Source organism: Mirounga leonina, unplaced genomic scaffold (assembly GCF_011800145.1).
Source record: "Mirounga leonina isolate KUSES-001 unplaced genomic scaffold, KU_Mleo_1.0 Mir_165, whole genome shotgun sequence".
NCBI lineage: Eukaryota > Metazoa > Chordata > Mammalia > Carnivora > Phocidae > Mirounga > Mirounga leonina.
The window spans coordinates 56685345-56703558 of NW_023270415.1; the positions used below are offsets into that span (position 1 = coordinate 56685345).

The 18214-nt window shown below is 36.0% G+C and overlaps 1 protein-coding gene across 3 annotated transcripts in view; it reads right to left on the reverse strand.

Moving 5' to 3' along the window:
• The window catches only part of CSMD3 (CUB and Sushi multiple domains 3), a 1201062-nt gene that overhangs the window by 210987 nt on the left and 971861 nt on the right, over window positions 1–18214 (reverse strand). For all 3 annotated transcript variants that reach the window (XM_035011782.1, XM_035011781.1, XM_035011780.1), the window contains one exon: window positions 13765–13881. In XM_035011782.1, coding sequence (XP_034867673.1) covers window positions 13765–13881 — 117 coding nt within the window. The remainder of the gene's footprint in view (window positions 1–13764; window positions 13882–18214) is intronic.

The window sequence follows — 18214 nt, forward strand, 5'->3', positions numbered from 1 at the left end:
ACCGGCAATAGCAGGGAAATATTTCAAAATTCTAACAAGTAAAATGGCTCTGCCAGTATGTACCAGCTGAATATTATCCCTAGATTGCCCGACTACAGAAGTAGAGTATATGATAATGAGACCAATTAAGGTTTTCTGTCTCGTCGGGCATCAGATATCCTCAGCCTAGAAAATGTCTCTCTGAAGCAGTGGGAACTCAAAAAACATTTTTGAATTGATTTAAACATGGCATACACAGCTTTCCATAATCTCGTCTCTGTCTGCTTCTCTGGTTTCAAGCATATTAGTTTCTGAGTGGTGCTCTGCTCTTCAACCAGAGAGAAAAATATGTAGTTCCTTTGAGAAACCATGTACCATATATCTACGCCTTTGCCCGTGTTGTTCTGTCTGGCTGGAATATTGTTCTTTAAGAGACTAACAATTGCACATTCTCTAAGACTCAGGCCACACAGTATTTCATCAGGTAAATGTTTCTGACACTGTGACCCCCATCTCCCAAACCTGCCATCAGTCTGCCTTAGGTGTTCCTCTTATGTGTTTCCTTAGCATCCTCACAAACATCTATTATAGCAGTTTCCATAATCTTTTTTAAATAAACTGTTCCTTTATCGAATGCCTTTCTTATGATCTCCTGAAGGGCAAGAACCACTGTTTACATAACCTGTAAACTCAGATTCTAGCTCAAGGCTGAGCGTGCACATACTGTTTAAATAAATAGTTGATACAATTACTGAATAATTACCACTTACAAGCAATATAATATAGTCTCTACTCACAATGTGGTTAGAGTTAATAGTAGTATATTTCTCTGAATTTAGAGATGGTGGAGAAAAGCAAAGGGATGAGAAAAAGGGAAAGGAAGTCATTAAGTTCCCATACTTCTAAATGAAACACTGCAAACATATTAGATTGAAAATCATATTCATTCCACAGATGAACTTTGTTCAGACCATCCTGTGTTGTAAAGATTGTAGAATTTGCTTTCAAGAAGGTGAAACCACAGTAATGCCATTCCTTACTATGCCCACATCCTGATCTCATTTATATCATCTGCCATTAAATCAATGCTTTTATTTTTATCTTTTTAAATATTTTGTTTATTCATTTGAGAGAGAGAAAGAGAGGGGCATGAGTGGGGGAGGGGCAGAGGGAGAGGGAGAATCCCAAGGAGACTCTATGCTAAGTGTGGAGCTTGATGCAGGGCTCAATCTCATGACCCTGAGATCATGACCTGAGCTGAAACCAAGAGTCAGATGCTTAAACGAGTGAGTCACCCAGACACCCCCAAATCAATGCTTTTAATTTGAATTTTAATTGGCAATATCTGTTGAAATAAAATAAATATTATACTAGGTTTAAAAAATACCTTATATGAAAGTTTGCTAAGAGAAGCAATATGACAGATGAAACTCTGTAGTTTGGTTTTTCAGTAGATAACGGCTTTTGTGAATTCGGAAAATATTTTAGTTACACATCTATTTTGGAGTTTTACCTGTTCAGCAAAAACAGCTAGGTTGATATAGTAAGAGTTTATATAAACTGTAAGAGAATCTTAAATTCCTTTAACTCACAGCCTGGAACCACATTTCTGTAGTGTGTGATGTGCACCATGTATTTGTATACCGACCACAAAATAAACACCATCAATCCTTTAACTTATTTGAAATACAATTTGAGCTTTCAAATAAATGAATCACTTAAAAATTCTAACATTTTGATGGGTCTAAAGCAGAAAAATTAAATCATAAATCACCAAAACAGAAGAAAAAATGTATTTTAATTGTAATCAGCACTGAATTGCAGTGTTAAACAATTAGAGATCATTATACCATCCTGAAATATCAGTGAGAAAGTGGCAAAAATGATGGGAATTCCATGTTTACAAAAGGTTCTGCCTGTGGCATGCTGTGTGTTTTTGTGAATCATTTATCTTCTAGCTTTCATCTGTCATAGTGTAAAATATTACAAATGTGATTCTGCATGACAGAATAATGAAACACTAAAAAAGACTTTGGTTAATGACTTCTCCATAAGAACTCTTCCAGAAAAAGTTATGAATACATATAGAGAACAGTGTTGTTGTTTTTATTCCTTTTCATTATTTCAAATATTCCCCCCTATTGAGTTCTTAAGGGGAGACCATCAAATTTACAGTAAAATTCTGTAGGTAAAGTTTTCTCCCTATATATGAATATTTGAGTTTATCCAAGGAATTATCTTGTACCTAAATACAAGTATTGGAGTAGAGTAGAAAATAATTTTCTAACATTTGTAGTGACTGAAAAATAAGCGCCCTCAAAAATACTTATGGAACTTTAATGATAGAGGTGACAAAAGTAAAGATAACCAAGGATATTCTGATGCATTAAAAATCAGAAAAGAAAAAGAAAGAAAATTTAAAAAGGAGAATATAGCATAATGCTGTTACATAACTTATTTTACTTTTTTCAGGAACATAAAAGATTCAGAATTTATACTAAATTTATAGTCATTTTTGGAATTAACTAAAATCACACAAATTCACGTAATTCTAAGATTAGACTCTTGAATTATCAGAAAGTTTGGTAGTACTTTACTGTATTTTACTTCTCTAACTACTAAGAGCATACTCTTTGAATTTAAAAGTAAATTGCATATATATATATTTTTTAAGTTGGCAAGTTCCAGACCATTGAATCAGAGATTTTCATCTTATAGATTAAAAAAATGAGGTCCAGAAAGCTTAAATAACTTACTTAAGGTTACACGGCCAATTAGAGGCAGATAAAGGACCACAATCCAGACCTGTGGACTCCCAGAACAGTTTTTTTTTTCCAGTATTCCACAACAACTGTTCAATCTTCTTTTTAGTTTATTATTGTTACCATCACTGACTTTATGACTTTGAATTTTAATACAAAATAATCGTCAGCAATCTGATGCCAACTGGTATTAAACAGCCTGATGGGGCAGCCACTGAACTTACCAACTTGGTAAAATACAGCAAAAAATAAAAGTGAATATAAATGGAAAAAATATTAATATGGTGAAACATCATAATCACCATTTAAACAAATTATCGTAAAATGTCTAGACTGATATTTCTGTACTATATTTTCCAAAGTTTTCTTCTGAATTATTAAGCATCATTTATTTCCTATAACTGATTTTTTTAAAAATGAGAGAAATTTGAAACATCAACATTGACATCCATTACATAATGGATGCAAATATACATTTACCATAATGACCTAATAGATCATTTGACAGTTATTTTAAGAATTCAGCTAATAAAATTCTAGAGCATATTATACTCATTTTCTTGGAGGCTGAAAGGAAATAATTTTTTTAAGTGGAAAGCGAACATAATGGCAATAGGAAGTTATGATATATATCAATATATTTAAGACATGATGTTATATAATCTATAAATTGCAGCTTTATAAATTACATCTTGTACTAAAGGGACCACAGGCATATTTAGATGTTTGACTGCTGGCAGATTTCAAGCCTCGCTGCTCCCCTTCCTCTTCGGCCACACATCTGAGCAAGCTGATGAGAACGCCCGAGTTCTCCTTCCTTTGGCACTAATGGAAAGTTGAAACCACTAAGGCACTGCCATGAACACAGGAACCCTCACACCACTACCCACCTATTTGGACAGAACTCCAAAGCTTCTCTCCCTTCCCTGCTGTCTCACGTCATTTGGGACCTGTTTGGGAGCCTGTCCTTCTCTTCCCAGAAAGCATCATTATGTGACTAATTAAAAATTTTCATGCTCCCATATTGTTTGTGTAGTGTAATCCGTCTCAAAATCCAAACTGAGAGTCGAGTAAGCTCAACAACTGAAGCAGTGAGGAGGTGTCCAGGTGATAAATAACGTAACTGAGCATCTTTCTTCTCTTGCTTTGGTTTAGAAACTGGTTCTTTTACCTGCTAGCAATCTTGCACTTTGAGCTATGCGGCTTTGTGCTGTATTTGCTGAGTTCTACAGAATTTTTATCACAGATTTAATCAACCTACACCAGAAATTTTGATGATTGGCATTTAGAAACAAGAGTTAAAGCCCTCCTTAAAGTTACTACAATACCACCGCTGGGTTGTGTCAAGCCTGATCCTATCTGTGTGCCTCACGTGGAATTTTATGTCTTGATTACGGCATAAGCTGTGACTAATGCAAAGTTCAGAGGAACAGTTTTATGTTATGACTATTGGTTGTGAGTCTCAACAACGAATTGGTGCTTCTTCCATAGAATTCTCAGGAAAAGTACCGATACCTTGTGCAATTTATAGGGCTGCTGGGTGGCCACTTGTGTGGAAGGGCAGTTACCATGTAGCACACTGAGGTCTACACTCCTAGAAGCAGATGACTCACTAAGACTCCATGAAAATGCTTTTGCTATTACTGCTGCCCAGGCCTGTCTGTAACAGGCCTGTTATGCTTATAGAGAAAAAACAAACACTTATGGCATCTATGCCATAAAAAATTAAAGAGGTAATTAAAACTCTACTTAAACTCTGGATCCTTAAACCCTATAAAGAAACAATTGTTACAGGGGAAGACCCTAGCCCTCATGTTACAGATCTGACACTTTCTAGACAAAGAATCTTATGAATATGAGCAGGGTAAAGAGGTTACCCCTCCTCCAAATTATATCTAGTTAACCATTAAACAAACAAACACACAAGGTGAGGAGGAAACAAAAAACTGAGAAAGAGATCCACAATTTGACCAAATTAGAAATCCAAGTTTACCACAAGACTTTATAAAGTGAAAATATAAAATGTTTCTAATTATCTTTTGCACCTCTATAGCACAGATTTTGAATAAGTTTAATATCTACTGAGATGCACCAAGTGGCAAACTTTCATGGCCTTATATCATTACAGAGGCCCAAATTATAGTTATTCCTGGGGATTTCAGTAAATTTAGAGCTAGTGAACTTAGACACACCCTACAATATAAAGGAGCTATGAAATATAAAATGGTGAACAAAGAAGTATGCCTTGTCTTAATCATCAGAATTATTGCCCAGTCTAAATATCCGATGGTAGTCATGGAAACTCTAACCAAAAACGAACTAAGTTAAATTATGTCTTTGGCACTTACTGAAGGTTTGACAAATTGAGACACTATGGACCTCTCTCCATAATTAAAATAGTTAATATGGCCCAATATAAGTCAAAACAGAGTTTTCAAAGATTGAAACACCTTATAAAAGACTTATTTAGAGAAGGGGTGTTTATCCCCAATATTTCTCCCTTTAACATCCCAATTTAGCTGTTCTTAACCCTCAGAAAAGTGAATGGTACTTCATGGTGGATTACTGTGGTTCTGTGTTTCCACCCGTTAAGGGCCCCATAATCAATATTATTGAAATGACTGGGTCCATCCAATCATCATCTGGTAAATATTTTGTTATTATTTATTTGGCTCATATGTTGTTTAATACCAATTTCTACAGACTCTCAGCCATAGTTTGCTCTCAGCTATGATGGAATATAACACTTTTTGACTTCAGCTTTGAAGAGACAGAGTCTACCTGGCTACCCATGAGGTCTCCAATAGTCTGGCCACTGCATACATTTTTGTAGGCAAAATTATAAGTGTGTTCAAATTCTTGAGGAGCACAGGTAATGATATCACACTGATGACATCTTCCTTCATGGAGATGCATTTGCCACAATCACTTAAGACATACAAATACAAGGAGCTCACAAAAGGGACAGGTTTCATTTCCCCACACATAACAGAAGGCCCTGTCACCTCAGTTAAATCCCTACAAATGACTTGGTCAGCCAAAAGCCACTCCATTCCTGACACCATTAGGAAGAAACTTTTTTTTAAGATTTTGTTTTTATGTAATCTCTACAGCCAGTGTGGGGCTTGAACCCACAACTCCGAAATCAAGAGTCACATGCTAGCCAGGTGTCTCAAGAAATAAATATTGACCCTCATGGCACCATACTACTGAAACCTGCTAAACAATCTTCTAGGAATTTTTGGATTTTAAGGCAAAATATTCCTAATTTATAATTTTACTTAAGCCCATGTATGCTGTGACTAGTAAACTGGTCTACCTTGAACGGGGCCATCTACAAAAATGTCTCTATACTCTTTCCAAATTATAATACAACAGGTGCTGTCCCACAGACACTGTTACTCTACAGACTTTAGCAACTTCCTTTCATTGCTCTTGGAGTCTCTGAACCACTCATGATAGGCATAAGTTGCCCCTGAACTTCTGGTCTGAGAAGATTCCCCTCTAAGCTCCACGTCATATGCCATTACAGTAGCAATCCTGCATACTGGGATCTCTTGGAAACAGAGAGGCTCTCAAAGCCTCTGAATCTATAGCTCTCTACATTCAGCTGCCCATTGTGCCTTGGGTCATGGAAGTGTACCCTGCACTTAGTACGGCCACTAAGCCCTCCTTGCTAAAAAGGGAAATGACGGCTACATATTAGAGCTAAATGTGGGCCCTATTGCCTACCCCACCTGCATGAAGGTGTGGCTTTTCTGGTCCTTAGTTCCTTACCAGATGCCATGCTTTTGCAGAGCTTCCTCTTCTGAACCCCTTAGCTACCTGAGTAGCTTTTTGGGATCAAACTGAGTGAAAAAGGAAAGGGAATCTGTACACCTTACCGACAGTACAACCAAGATCACTGACATGATTGAACACCCTGGAAAGCTGCTGCTTTTAATACTTTAACCAAAACACTCCTGATTAAAGACTCAACGATCAGTACAACTGCCCAAACTTTGGATAGTTGTTTTTATACTGGATGCCCTGGTCAAAAAACTGAATATGTTTTAGACCCTTGGGCCACTGGCGATTGTCTGAACATGTGGTCCAAGGTTGCCCCTTATGGGGTAAAAATTTCTGGGAATCTTGTCTCAGACATACTCCAAAAATAAATCAATGCAACACATATCTCTACATATACTAAAGCCATAATACTAAGGCTTCATCAAGACACTCCATATCCTTTTCAGAGTTCTAGTTGTTATTGATAGTGATCAACACAATCATTTCACTTCTCATGATTCAAAATGCTGAGCTCTGCAACAAGACATTCAATGGAAATTTCATGTCCCTTACCAATCTCTGGATGCAAGCCTTATAAAGGGACATTGTGGCTTAGACAAGTTAAAATATGACACATTTCACTTATCAGTCAAACACCAAGAGTGAATTGTGATAAGTACGATTCATTTTTGATGTTTAACTAATGGCAAGTTTCAAGCCATACTCCTTCCCTATCTGGGGCAAGCTAATAAGAAACCCAGGGTACACTCTCCTTTAGAACAAATGGGAATTTCAAACTGCATAAGCTCTGGCCAGCATGTAGGAGCTTTCACTCCAGCACGACAGTAAAGTCCAAAGCCAGCCAGCTTTGTTTCCTTAAGCAATTTTGGATCTGACAGAATCCAGTTTTGGATTGTGCCCTGCTCTTCCCAGAAAGTCTCATTATATGAGTAATATATCTTTTCATACCTTCTTAGTGCATGTGTGGTGTCATAAGTCTTGACATCCAAACCAAAGTTGGATGGAGGATCCTGGTCTAGCTGGTGACCAAACATGGCTTCATCTAATTATATAAATAGTACCCAAATAATTAAATAATATAAATATAGATACATATAATAATGACACTTTCCTTACTCTAAAATGTTGGGCTCAAAAATAAGGATTTCCTCTCTTATAGGGGCAAAATCAACATACACATTTCTTCCTATTGACGTTAATAGAACCATTCATTTTTAAAAAGAGAGCATCCTTTTCTTTTCAGTTGTTCTATATCTAACAAATAATGATAAATAGTAAATATACATTCTGAATAAACACACATTTTCTGAACATTTGTCATTGTTAGACAAGTAAATTCAATATTTACAAAACACTAATCATTGGTTGTGATGCACTGTTAAAAAATTAAGTGTCGTACATTTTAAATATAAAATATAAAAAGCCTTTATTGACCGTAAGTGTTCATTCATTACTGAAAACTTCACACCAGGAAAAACAGAATACCAATGACATGATTTACTGACCTAATGAGCATACAAAAATAATCTCAAAACAATTTGTCACTCCAATTTGGGGAAAATTAGTGATTCAATTACTCAATTAAGTATAAAGTTAGGTAACAACAACATAAATTACACAAGGGATGCTGAATAAAACAGATCATTGAAAACCACCTAGATATAAGATCAAAAGACAAATGGTCAGATATGTTTCTGAGTTTTAGAGGAGAATATACACTGAGTAAAAGAATGGCTACTAGTTTTAACACACAAGATGACAATAGTTAACTTTCCATCTGCAGGTCAAAATTACGGTAGTACATATTAAAAAGTACAGAAATCTACAAGAATTAAAAAACACTTATATGTGTACATATATGTAGTGTGTGTGTGTGCATGTGTGCACATCTTAGTTTTAATCCACTGTTTTTGCTTTTTTCCTTCTAAATTCTAAGAAGACCTAAATTTTTAAATGCTTTTTATAGACCAACAGTTAATACAGTAATGTAAAAGATACGGTATTGCAAAAATAAATTGCATTTAACAATCATTTTGTAATTACCTAAGTCTATAAGATGGAAAAGAAATACTAAATTTAATGAATATAATAAGAATTAATGAAATATTCATTATCTAATCATCACCAGTGTTTATACTATAATATTACGGTGAAGTTTGAGAAAAAAAAAAACAAACAAACCAAAAAACCCCACGGCTATAACCCCATATTGTAGGCAACATCAAGGGAAAAATGTTTCTAAATTGACCTACAATGAAAAATAGGAAAAATAATGGTTGTGAATAAGAAACAAATACAAAATATGTGAAAGTAGGAGAGATATTCAAGGTGATGTCAACAACCTAAAACAAAACAAACCAAAAATGTCCCTCCAGCAATACCCAAAAGGTTTTAGTAACTGTCTGTTCGCCTTGTACGGAGTAGACCAGTCTGACAACTTTGTGTAATTTAGGAATTCACAAATTTGAAACCTATGCAAGCAAGAGACAGCACCAATAGCAGAAGATAAAGAGAGGGCAGACTAACTGGGAAAATGAAGACAAAAAACTTGAAAAAGTTTTCATGCCTACTTCCAAGATTCTACTTTCGAAAGCTAGTCTTGGGGAAGACTTTGTACTTTAATAAATATACATTCAAGGTAGCTTCCCTGGTGGTCTAGTGGTTAGGATTCGGCGCTCTCTCAAGGTGGGCCTTTTAGGAGGTGAAACTGTCTGGGAGGCCAAACACAAAATTAAGTCACCACAGACTATTCTGGATATCCTCAAGGTGATTTGCATGTTGGAATTTTCCAAGAAATCTAAATGTCAGTTTGCATTCTACACAGCTAATATTTGCTACAAGCTTTATAGAGTAATTTTTGTTAAGATTTTCTACATAAAACCATGGTAATATAGTTCAACCTCTGTAGTGGGTTGAATAGTGTCGTCCCCCACCCTGCCAAATTTGTATCCACCCAGGAGTTCAGAATGTCATTGTATTTGGAAGCAGGGTCATTGCAGATGTAGTTAATTAAATATTAATATGAAATCATACTGGATTAGGATGTGCCCAACAACCAGTGTCCTTATAAGAGGACAGAGATACACACAGAAACAGAGGAGGCACACAAACGGCAAAGGTCTTGTGACGACAGAGTCAGAAATCAGAGTGATGCAGCTATAAGCCACAGAAGGTCAAGGGTTGCTGAAAGCCACTAGGAGCTGGAAAAAAGCAAAGAAGGATTCTCCCCTGGGGCCCGCAGAGGGAGTGTGGCACTACCGATAACTTGATTTCAGGGATCAGCCTCCAGAACTGAGAGAATAAATTTCTGTTGCTTAGCCACCGAGTTTGTGATTTTGTTATGGTAGCCCTCAGACACTAATACATTCTCTTTTACACATACTCTTGGAATGTGAGGAATGGGTGACTGAAGGGAAGTGAGGGTGGGAGGATAGAAAGGGATAATCATTTCAAAAAGTAGTATGCCATGTGAAACTAATTTAGGTATTATGTTATGAGTTGTGAATCATTTCTTCTGAATTATGAAGAGGTCCTTCAGTATTTTGTTTAAAATCCTATCTCCTTAAACTGTTTCATGCATCTTGATTTACCAATTGGTCCATCTAAAATATTTAATTTTACCCTGTCTATTGTGTCTTTCTTTCTCTTGGGCTTTAAAATAAGAACTTCATTATTTTCTATCCTAAGAGAAAAGAAACACAGACATTAGCCTCTGACCTATACCCCACCTCATTGCCAACCTAGCTCCTCCTGCTTTATCTCAGCCAGAATTGTAGAAATAGAAGTCCACAACATACATTCTCTAACTTTTGTAATTCTCCCCTCTCTATAGCTTGATTTTGGCTGCTACACTCTATAGGTATAAATACATATTAACAAAAACATTTTTTCATCTAACAATGTCAACAGTTCTCCCACATTCTAAAGCATCTTATCTATACCAAATTCAAAATTGAAAATATGCTTTGCATGTTTTGGCACTTAAAAATAATGCATTGCATGAAGGCTTAAACAATCAAACAATAAAAGGGCAACAATGGGTAATTAAAAATTGAAAAATGAAGGAAAAATAAAACATACTTTATTAATAGAAAGGTAGGGTATTTTTTAATCCCCAAATCCAAGTGAAATAGCTTAACTGTTGACATCAATAAATGTTACTCAATGATCCAGAATTATTCTAGTTCTACATATATAGAACAACCGTAATCCTGCAGAATGAATATCACCAAAGTGACCCTAACATCTGAAGTTCAAATGAAATTCAATGATGCTCACGAAAGCATTAGGGATTGACAATTTTCTTATCTATAAAAACTGAAAGATAGGAATTGACTGACAGAATAATACTCATTCAATCAACCAGTAAAGTAAGGTCATATTATGTTCACATTTAACTGATACGAATTCAATTCTACACTGGGCAAAATAAATAAATGAAAGTAATTTGGTAGCACATGACCTATAAAAAATCAAGCTAGCTCATCTGGTATTAACTAAAGAAACTGTTCTGACATTAGAGGAAAATTAGAATTATTCAGACACTATAGGTCTTATGCAAAATTATGTAGATGATCATTATGGGTGAGTTAAGGAATCTCATGCATGCTGTTGACTGTATGTGATTTTCTCCTTACATAGCAACTGTAGAACCTTAACCTTTGTAAAAAATGCAATTTCAATGAATGAATTGAGTGTATTTGCCAGATATTATGCTAAATGTTTAAAAAGTAAAATTCTAGGAGTGTCAGCATATAAAAGATACAGAAGAAGGAATGATTATAATTTGAGATAAGTGACAAGAAGAGAAAAAAGTGAGAAATGATATGTTAGGAAGTGATACCAAAAAGTCATAAAACAGTGGCAACAGAAGGAAACTATGAGAATGAGAGGAAGAAGCAGCAAAACAGAAATTTGTGCTACTCTTAAGACCCTAATAAATCCAGTAATTCAGGTCATTTCATTACATATTTTTTGGTAAGTGGCGGTGGGGTGTCTACAAATGTGAACATAAACGTGTGTGTGCATGTGTATTTCTGTGTGTATGTGACTTAACTATGTACAATTTTGCCACTTACATATATTATGTCATTTAATTATAAACTAACCCTATAAGGTAGACATTTATCACCTCTATTTCAGAGATGAGAAAAGTAAAATTCAGACCAATAATGAGACTTATCTAATGAGAAAGAGTAATGAATTATGCTCTGAAGCCAGAAATCTGACTTCAAAGTTGGCATGTTTAAACTCATAATGAGCATGAACTATGTGAGATATATTTTATATATGGAATCTCATTCACCCTCCCAACAACTCTGCTCTGCAGACATAATGATCTCCATTTTAAAAATAAAGATACTGAGTCTCAAAGAGCATATGTAACTTGTCCAAAGACAGAGCTATAAGATGTGACAGGCTGAAATTAGAATCCAAGTTTGTCTGACTTCATATGTAGTTTGAAATACAGAATGATGCAAAATTTATAAAAATAAAATCAGTTTCCTTACTAATAAACCAAAGAACATTTGCTTTCATCCACATATAATCTAAGACGTATTTAAAAATTAATATTAAAAACCACTGATTATTAGTTGCATTACTTTTTACATTAAAAGGATTACATTTAATTTACATCAAGTCTGCTACAGTAGATTCCATTCTTTAGAAATCCATTAATTTACTTTTACTTTTATTTTAATCAGTACTTTTTCCTTCCCTTTTTGAACACACATTGGCTACTGTAAAATCTCTCTAGGTGACCAGCATGTCTATGTGTCAGGAAAGGAAATGTCTGATTTTCCTTTCTTTTTTTGGCCACATGACATCCCAAGAATAGATTTAATAGAACAAACTGATGGCTTATAAAGAGGACTGAGATCGCCATGCAACCTTCTGGACCATCTTTGCTAGGGTTCCGTCAGCAAACGTGTAATATTGTTGGCATCTGGCGACTAAAAACCCCTGTAGCAAGGAAAGGACTATTTTGGGGCACCAAAGGCAAAAAATAAATAAATAAACAATTAAGTGGACACTGTTTTTCTTTCTAAACTGTCGTTCTCAAAGAGCTCAACTCTAATTTAACCGATCAGTATGCTAGAAAGAAGAGATATTTTGTAAAGAAACAGACACCTTGCCAATGCTGGCATCATCCTTCTACATCAAGGTTAAACACAAGGTTTAGTACTTCACTTCTGAGGACAATGTTCTCTCAAATAAGTTGAAGATCTTGGACTTGTTTCAGAAGAGAGAGAAGGAGGATATACAGGTAATACCAGGTTATAAGAAATTGGACTGGAAGCATCAGCTTATTTTATATATCAGCAGAAACGTTAAGTCAAGATGTGATCCAAAAATCTTGGTATGATAAAATCCATGTCCTTCTGCTAAAACACTTTGTCATTCAGACCCACACATTCATTGCAGCTGTAGCAAATCCTTTACTGCGTAACGCAACACTGTAAATCTAAATTGCAGAAGTCTGAACTTTCAGCCTCTCTCCCATGCTGTACTGCTCACTAAATGTCCTTGGCCTATCCATCCATAAACAGAGCTTAACCTGGGTGAGATCCAGCTGGACCTTAGATCCAAAACCTTTAGAAGCCAGGTAAGTGACTTCTAAGACTTGTGATCAGGGAGACGTGAAGGCAGCAAAGGAAACATTGTCTTCTCAGTGCCAATGCCGAACAGATTGTCAGGCTGACAAGATGAGCTGAAATGTCCTTTGCTGTCTTTTCATATTCACTGCTGTCCCAGATACTAGGTACTTAAAACCAAAATCTTTTCTTCCTGGAAATGTGTTTAAAAAAGTATAAAACAATATGATTGTTTGGTACATACTTTTCTCATTATTATAATAGTTCTATATTTGACTTTATGCATATTTTACAGAGCACACTTTGCTTCGTGCTCTGGTAATTTCCCATTTTATGTAATTCCAACATGAAGGCACTTGCAAGGTTACTGGATGTACTTATTTTTAAAAATTAAAAACAATCCTGTTTTCATTTTTATATTGTTGTTCACCTGTGTACTTGACTGTAAATTCAGATTGAGTAAAATGACCTCAAAATTTTATTATTACAAAGCTACTATCTAAAAAGAATTACAGGGTAAAGCACTTCATGAATAGTGAATATTTTCATTAAAAAAACTAACATTTTTGAATAGCATGTAGCAGAAAATAAAGCATGTCTGGAATGAAATACTATACGATGAGATGAATATTACTTACCAAACTCCTTGGGAACTGCTATAGAATAAACACAATTATGTCCAACACTGTAATTTTTTGGATAGTTTGGCGATAGAACAGTGCCTTCTGAACCTGTTGAACGACTTCCACAGGGTGCTAGGAAGTAAAAATGACAAAAAATATCTTTAGAAAAACTTTAAAAAATCATATGATGAATATTTTCATGATATAAAATTATAGCTATTGAATTTTAAGGTATAGGATTTATTTCCATCTTTTAACAAGATCCACTGTTGTCAAGTATTTTAAAAATAAATTGTGGCTGAGGGTTCCAGAGGGGAGGGGGCTAGGGGGATGGGTTAGCCTGGTGATGGGTATTAAAGAGGGCAGGTAGTGAATGGAGCACTGGGTGTTATATGCAAACAATGAATCATGGGACACTACATCAAAAACTAATGATGTAATGTATGGTGATTAACATAACAAAATAAAATTTAAAAAACTACAAATGGATCAGTAATCTAAATAAAAAAATAAAAATAAATTGTGGTCATATAAAACTTTAAGTATTCAGATTCACTCTTCTCAGAAATAAAGTAATTTAATAATATCATAATGTTATCTCTAGAGGTAATAATGGTGGCCCTGCTTTCATTTATGGTAAAAATGTAAAGATAATCATCTTTTTTATAATGATGAGAAATCACATATGCAGGTGGGAAATTGTTTTACTCACTGCCAGGCTTTGACACTGTACTCAAAACCAACCTTGATTATGCTGCCACCAAATTAAGTATTTTTATACATGGGACGGGGACGGCTGTACAAATATATTCACTCACTCATCTAAGTAAGATACTCTCACCAACCTTTATCCATTTATATGATTTACCTTTGAATCAGAAGAGTTGCTGATGGTGCACAGAGGCAGGTTTTTTGTTTTGTTTTGTTTTTTTGCTATCTCAGCCCCAAACGTGCTACGTTCCTACAAAAGGTGAGGGTGAAACCAATGTGTCTGGCAAATTTGTAGATGATGGTTCTTCTGTTCACAAGATAGGGGAAATACATTAGGTTCTATAGTTCTGGGCTATGAGACAGACCCCGGCTACTGATGGAGATTTAGGTATTGAAAACATAAAGATGATAGTTGACAGTCTCTAAGTGAAGGAGATCACCCAGAAAACTATGCAGAATGAAAAAAGATGGCCAAAGAGGAGGTCTGGGGAACGCCAAGGTTTAGGATCAGATAGAGGGCGGCAACGGAGAAAATAGTGTCTTGGAAGCCAAGGGAGAGAAGAAATTAAAAGAAAGTGTTTAACAGGGTTAAGTGTTGCAAATAACGTGTGGAAATAAATGAAGAAGGAGTCTGAGTAGATTTGGCGACCTGGAGTGCCGCAGAGCACGGGCTTCCCTGTGCCCGCCCACGACTTTCTGCAGGAGGGCTTCTGCCCAACTGCGGGCCTGCTGGCTCCGCCCCTAACTCCCGAGGTAGAATGAGCTTCCCTGATTGGTGAGCCCAGGACGGGAATTTCTACTTTACTGCAGATTGGGCGCCGCTCTGCTCAGAGAGCACGCTGGCTGGTCTGCTTCTCTACCGTGTATTCCAGGGCGAGTCTGGTGAAAAAGTAGCCGCGATTGTTGAGGGACACCTGGAGCTGCGTAGGAAGCCTATTGATTCGGCTCCTCTGCTTTGATCCATATTAAAGCAAACAGTTTGCTTTCCTTCAGCCTGTCCCTTAATCGGCTTTCAACGCGTGCAGAGAGGACTCCCAAGCAAAACTGAGAATTTTTGGTATCATTAATACAGCAGTTTCAACTAGAGCAGCTTTCTGCACGTTACAGCCAGCAAACCAAATCCAGCCCGAAACGAGAGATTTTTTTTTACATTCTTAGAGTTACAAAACAAAACTAAGTTAGAGTATGCGACAGAGACGTATGTGGCCAACAAATCCTACAATACCATCTGGCCCTTTACAGAAAAAAGGTTCGCTAACCCTTGCAGTAGAGAGATGGTATCTAGATCGTAGTTGGATAAAGAGTAAGTGGTATATAAAGAAATACAGAAGTATCAGAACCTTAATTATCGACTAAAGGAGAATGTAGGGAGCCGTTAGGCAAAGGGCAAAGCTGAGTGAGTTTTTGTTATTGTTTTGTTTAACGGGGAGGAAGGATTTATTACAAAGGGACAATCCGGAGCAGACCCAGAGTCTAGGAAAAGATAAGATCAGGAACAAAAGTCGAGTGATGAGCTTTTTGAAAACTGGAGTGACACTCCTCTGTGCTCTGAGAATAGGGTTGAAGGAGACTAGAAATGCATAGATTCAAGTTATACATTGGGAATTTATTGGCGTTAATGCCGGATTTTCCTTTTAAAGAGAGCTGGATGCAGTCAGTGGTGTGTTAGGTGACTGGAGAAGAGTCCTGCCAGTTTGAAAAAGCAAATGCTTTTCATGGATTCCTGGCCAGAGTTTAAAATATAGCAATATACTGAAAACACATACATACAATCCAAACAGGATCTTACATTGCGTTGGGTGGCTAATGAATGTTCTGCCTTTTAATGTTCTATTAAATGGTAATAGAGTTAAACATACAAACTTAGAACTCCACAGAACAACAAATTGACAGTGATGATGATCACCAAAGATGCATTGCTCTCAATGTCCACAATAGCCAAACTGTGGAAAGAGCCAAGATGTCCATCGACAGATGACTGGATAAAGAAGATGTGGTATATATATACAATGGAATATTATGCAGCCATCAAAAGGAATGAGATCTTGCCATTTGCAACGACGTGGATGGAACTGGAGGGTATTATGTTGAGTGAAATAAGTCAAACAGAGAAAGACATGTACCATATGATATCACTGATATGAGGAATTCTTAATCGAGGGAAACAAATTGAGGGTTGCTGGAGTGGGGGGTGGGGTGGGAGGGATGGGGTGACTGGGTGATGGACACTGGGGAGGGTATCTGCTCTGGTAAGCGCTGTGACTTGTGCAAGACTGTTGAATCTCAGATCTGTACCTCTGAAGCAAATAATGCGATATATGTTAAGAAAAAAAAAAAAGAAGAAGAAGAAGGTAGCGGGAGGGGAAGAATGAAGCGGGGGAAGTCGGAGGGGTAGACGAACCATGAGAGATGATGGACTCTGAAAAACAAACAGGGTTCTAGAGGGGAGGGGGGTGGGAGGATGGGTTAGCCTGGTGATGGGTATTGAGGAGGGCATGTTCTGCATGGAGCACTGGGTGTTATGCACAATGAATCATGGAACACTTCATCTAAAACTAATGATGTAATGTATGGGGATTAACATAAGAATAAAAAAAATTAAAAAAAAAGATGCATTGCTCTCATCACTCATTATTGTTTGAGATTAGTCAGGTGTGTTCTTAGTTCAGCACTGATAACTTTATTCAGCTGATAACACTACTGATGAGAGAATCATTCAAGAATGAGTAGTATGTTTTACGTTAACTTTCCTTCTGATTTTAAGGTACTCCAAAATTACAATACTTTTGAGTGTTAGTGACAGTAGTTCCTATTTTTATATTTGGAAAGTATGAATAGAAACGAGAGCTTCTACCTCAAGTTCAGCTTTGTGACTTAGTCATGAACATTCTGCCGTTCCACATTAATATGCATCTGACAGCCTCAGTTTGCTTTTTATATTTTATTTTGCATAATGGACATCTAGGACAGCTTTTTAAAAAATACCATTTATAAATATAAGAAAATGTGAAGTTTTTTTTAAGACACTGATGAATATATATGAGGTTGCAGTATAATCACATGTTCTTAGGGTAATTAATACTATGTTAGATTCTGTTATTTGGACTAGTAGCAATAATTTTACGTTTCTTCGGGTCAGTGCTTACCACATGTCCTTGTTGATAATTATATTGAATACTGTAGTGATTGACAGTATTTTATGCAGTATGCAAATAATATAAATAAGAGAAAATTAACTGTGCTTTGAGATACAAATTTATTTTAATCAATTTTCTAAAAATCTAAATGCAATAATGACTAAGCCAGAGCAACTTTACTAATTCTCCTAATATTGGTTCCTGGAAGCTTTTCATATTCTCTCTTCCTGTTTTAATTTCATCTTATTGGCTAGTACAGAAAGGGCAGCCTTTATTTTTCTGGCTCTGTTAACAATCATAGAAGCTAGAAGCCAGCCAAGACTTTGAATGCTATGTTTATTTTTCCCATTTGACTTGTACCTGTGGGCTATTTGTCACACTGGCTGTGTTTCTCAAAATAGCCCATATCCCTTGGAATGCAGTAAATGTAAGAATTCACCTGTGTCTGTTCCTGATTATAACTTATTTGATACATATGACTCCTCTTAAATCTATATTTAATAACACTGTTGTAGAACACATGAATTAGGAGAAGGAATGGTTCTATGACTAAGTAAGTTTGGGAACTACATGGGTAAAAGAAAAAGAGTTCTTTACTATATGGCCTCACTGATACT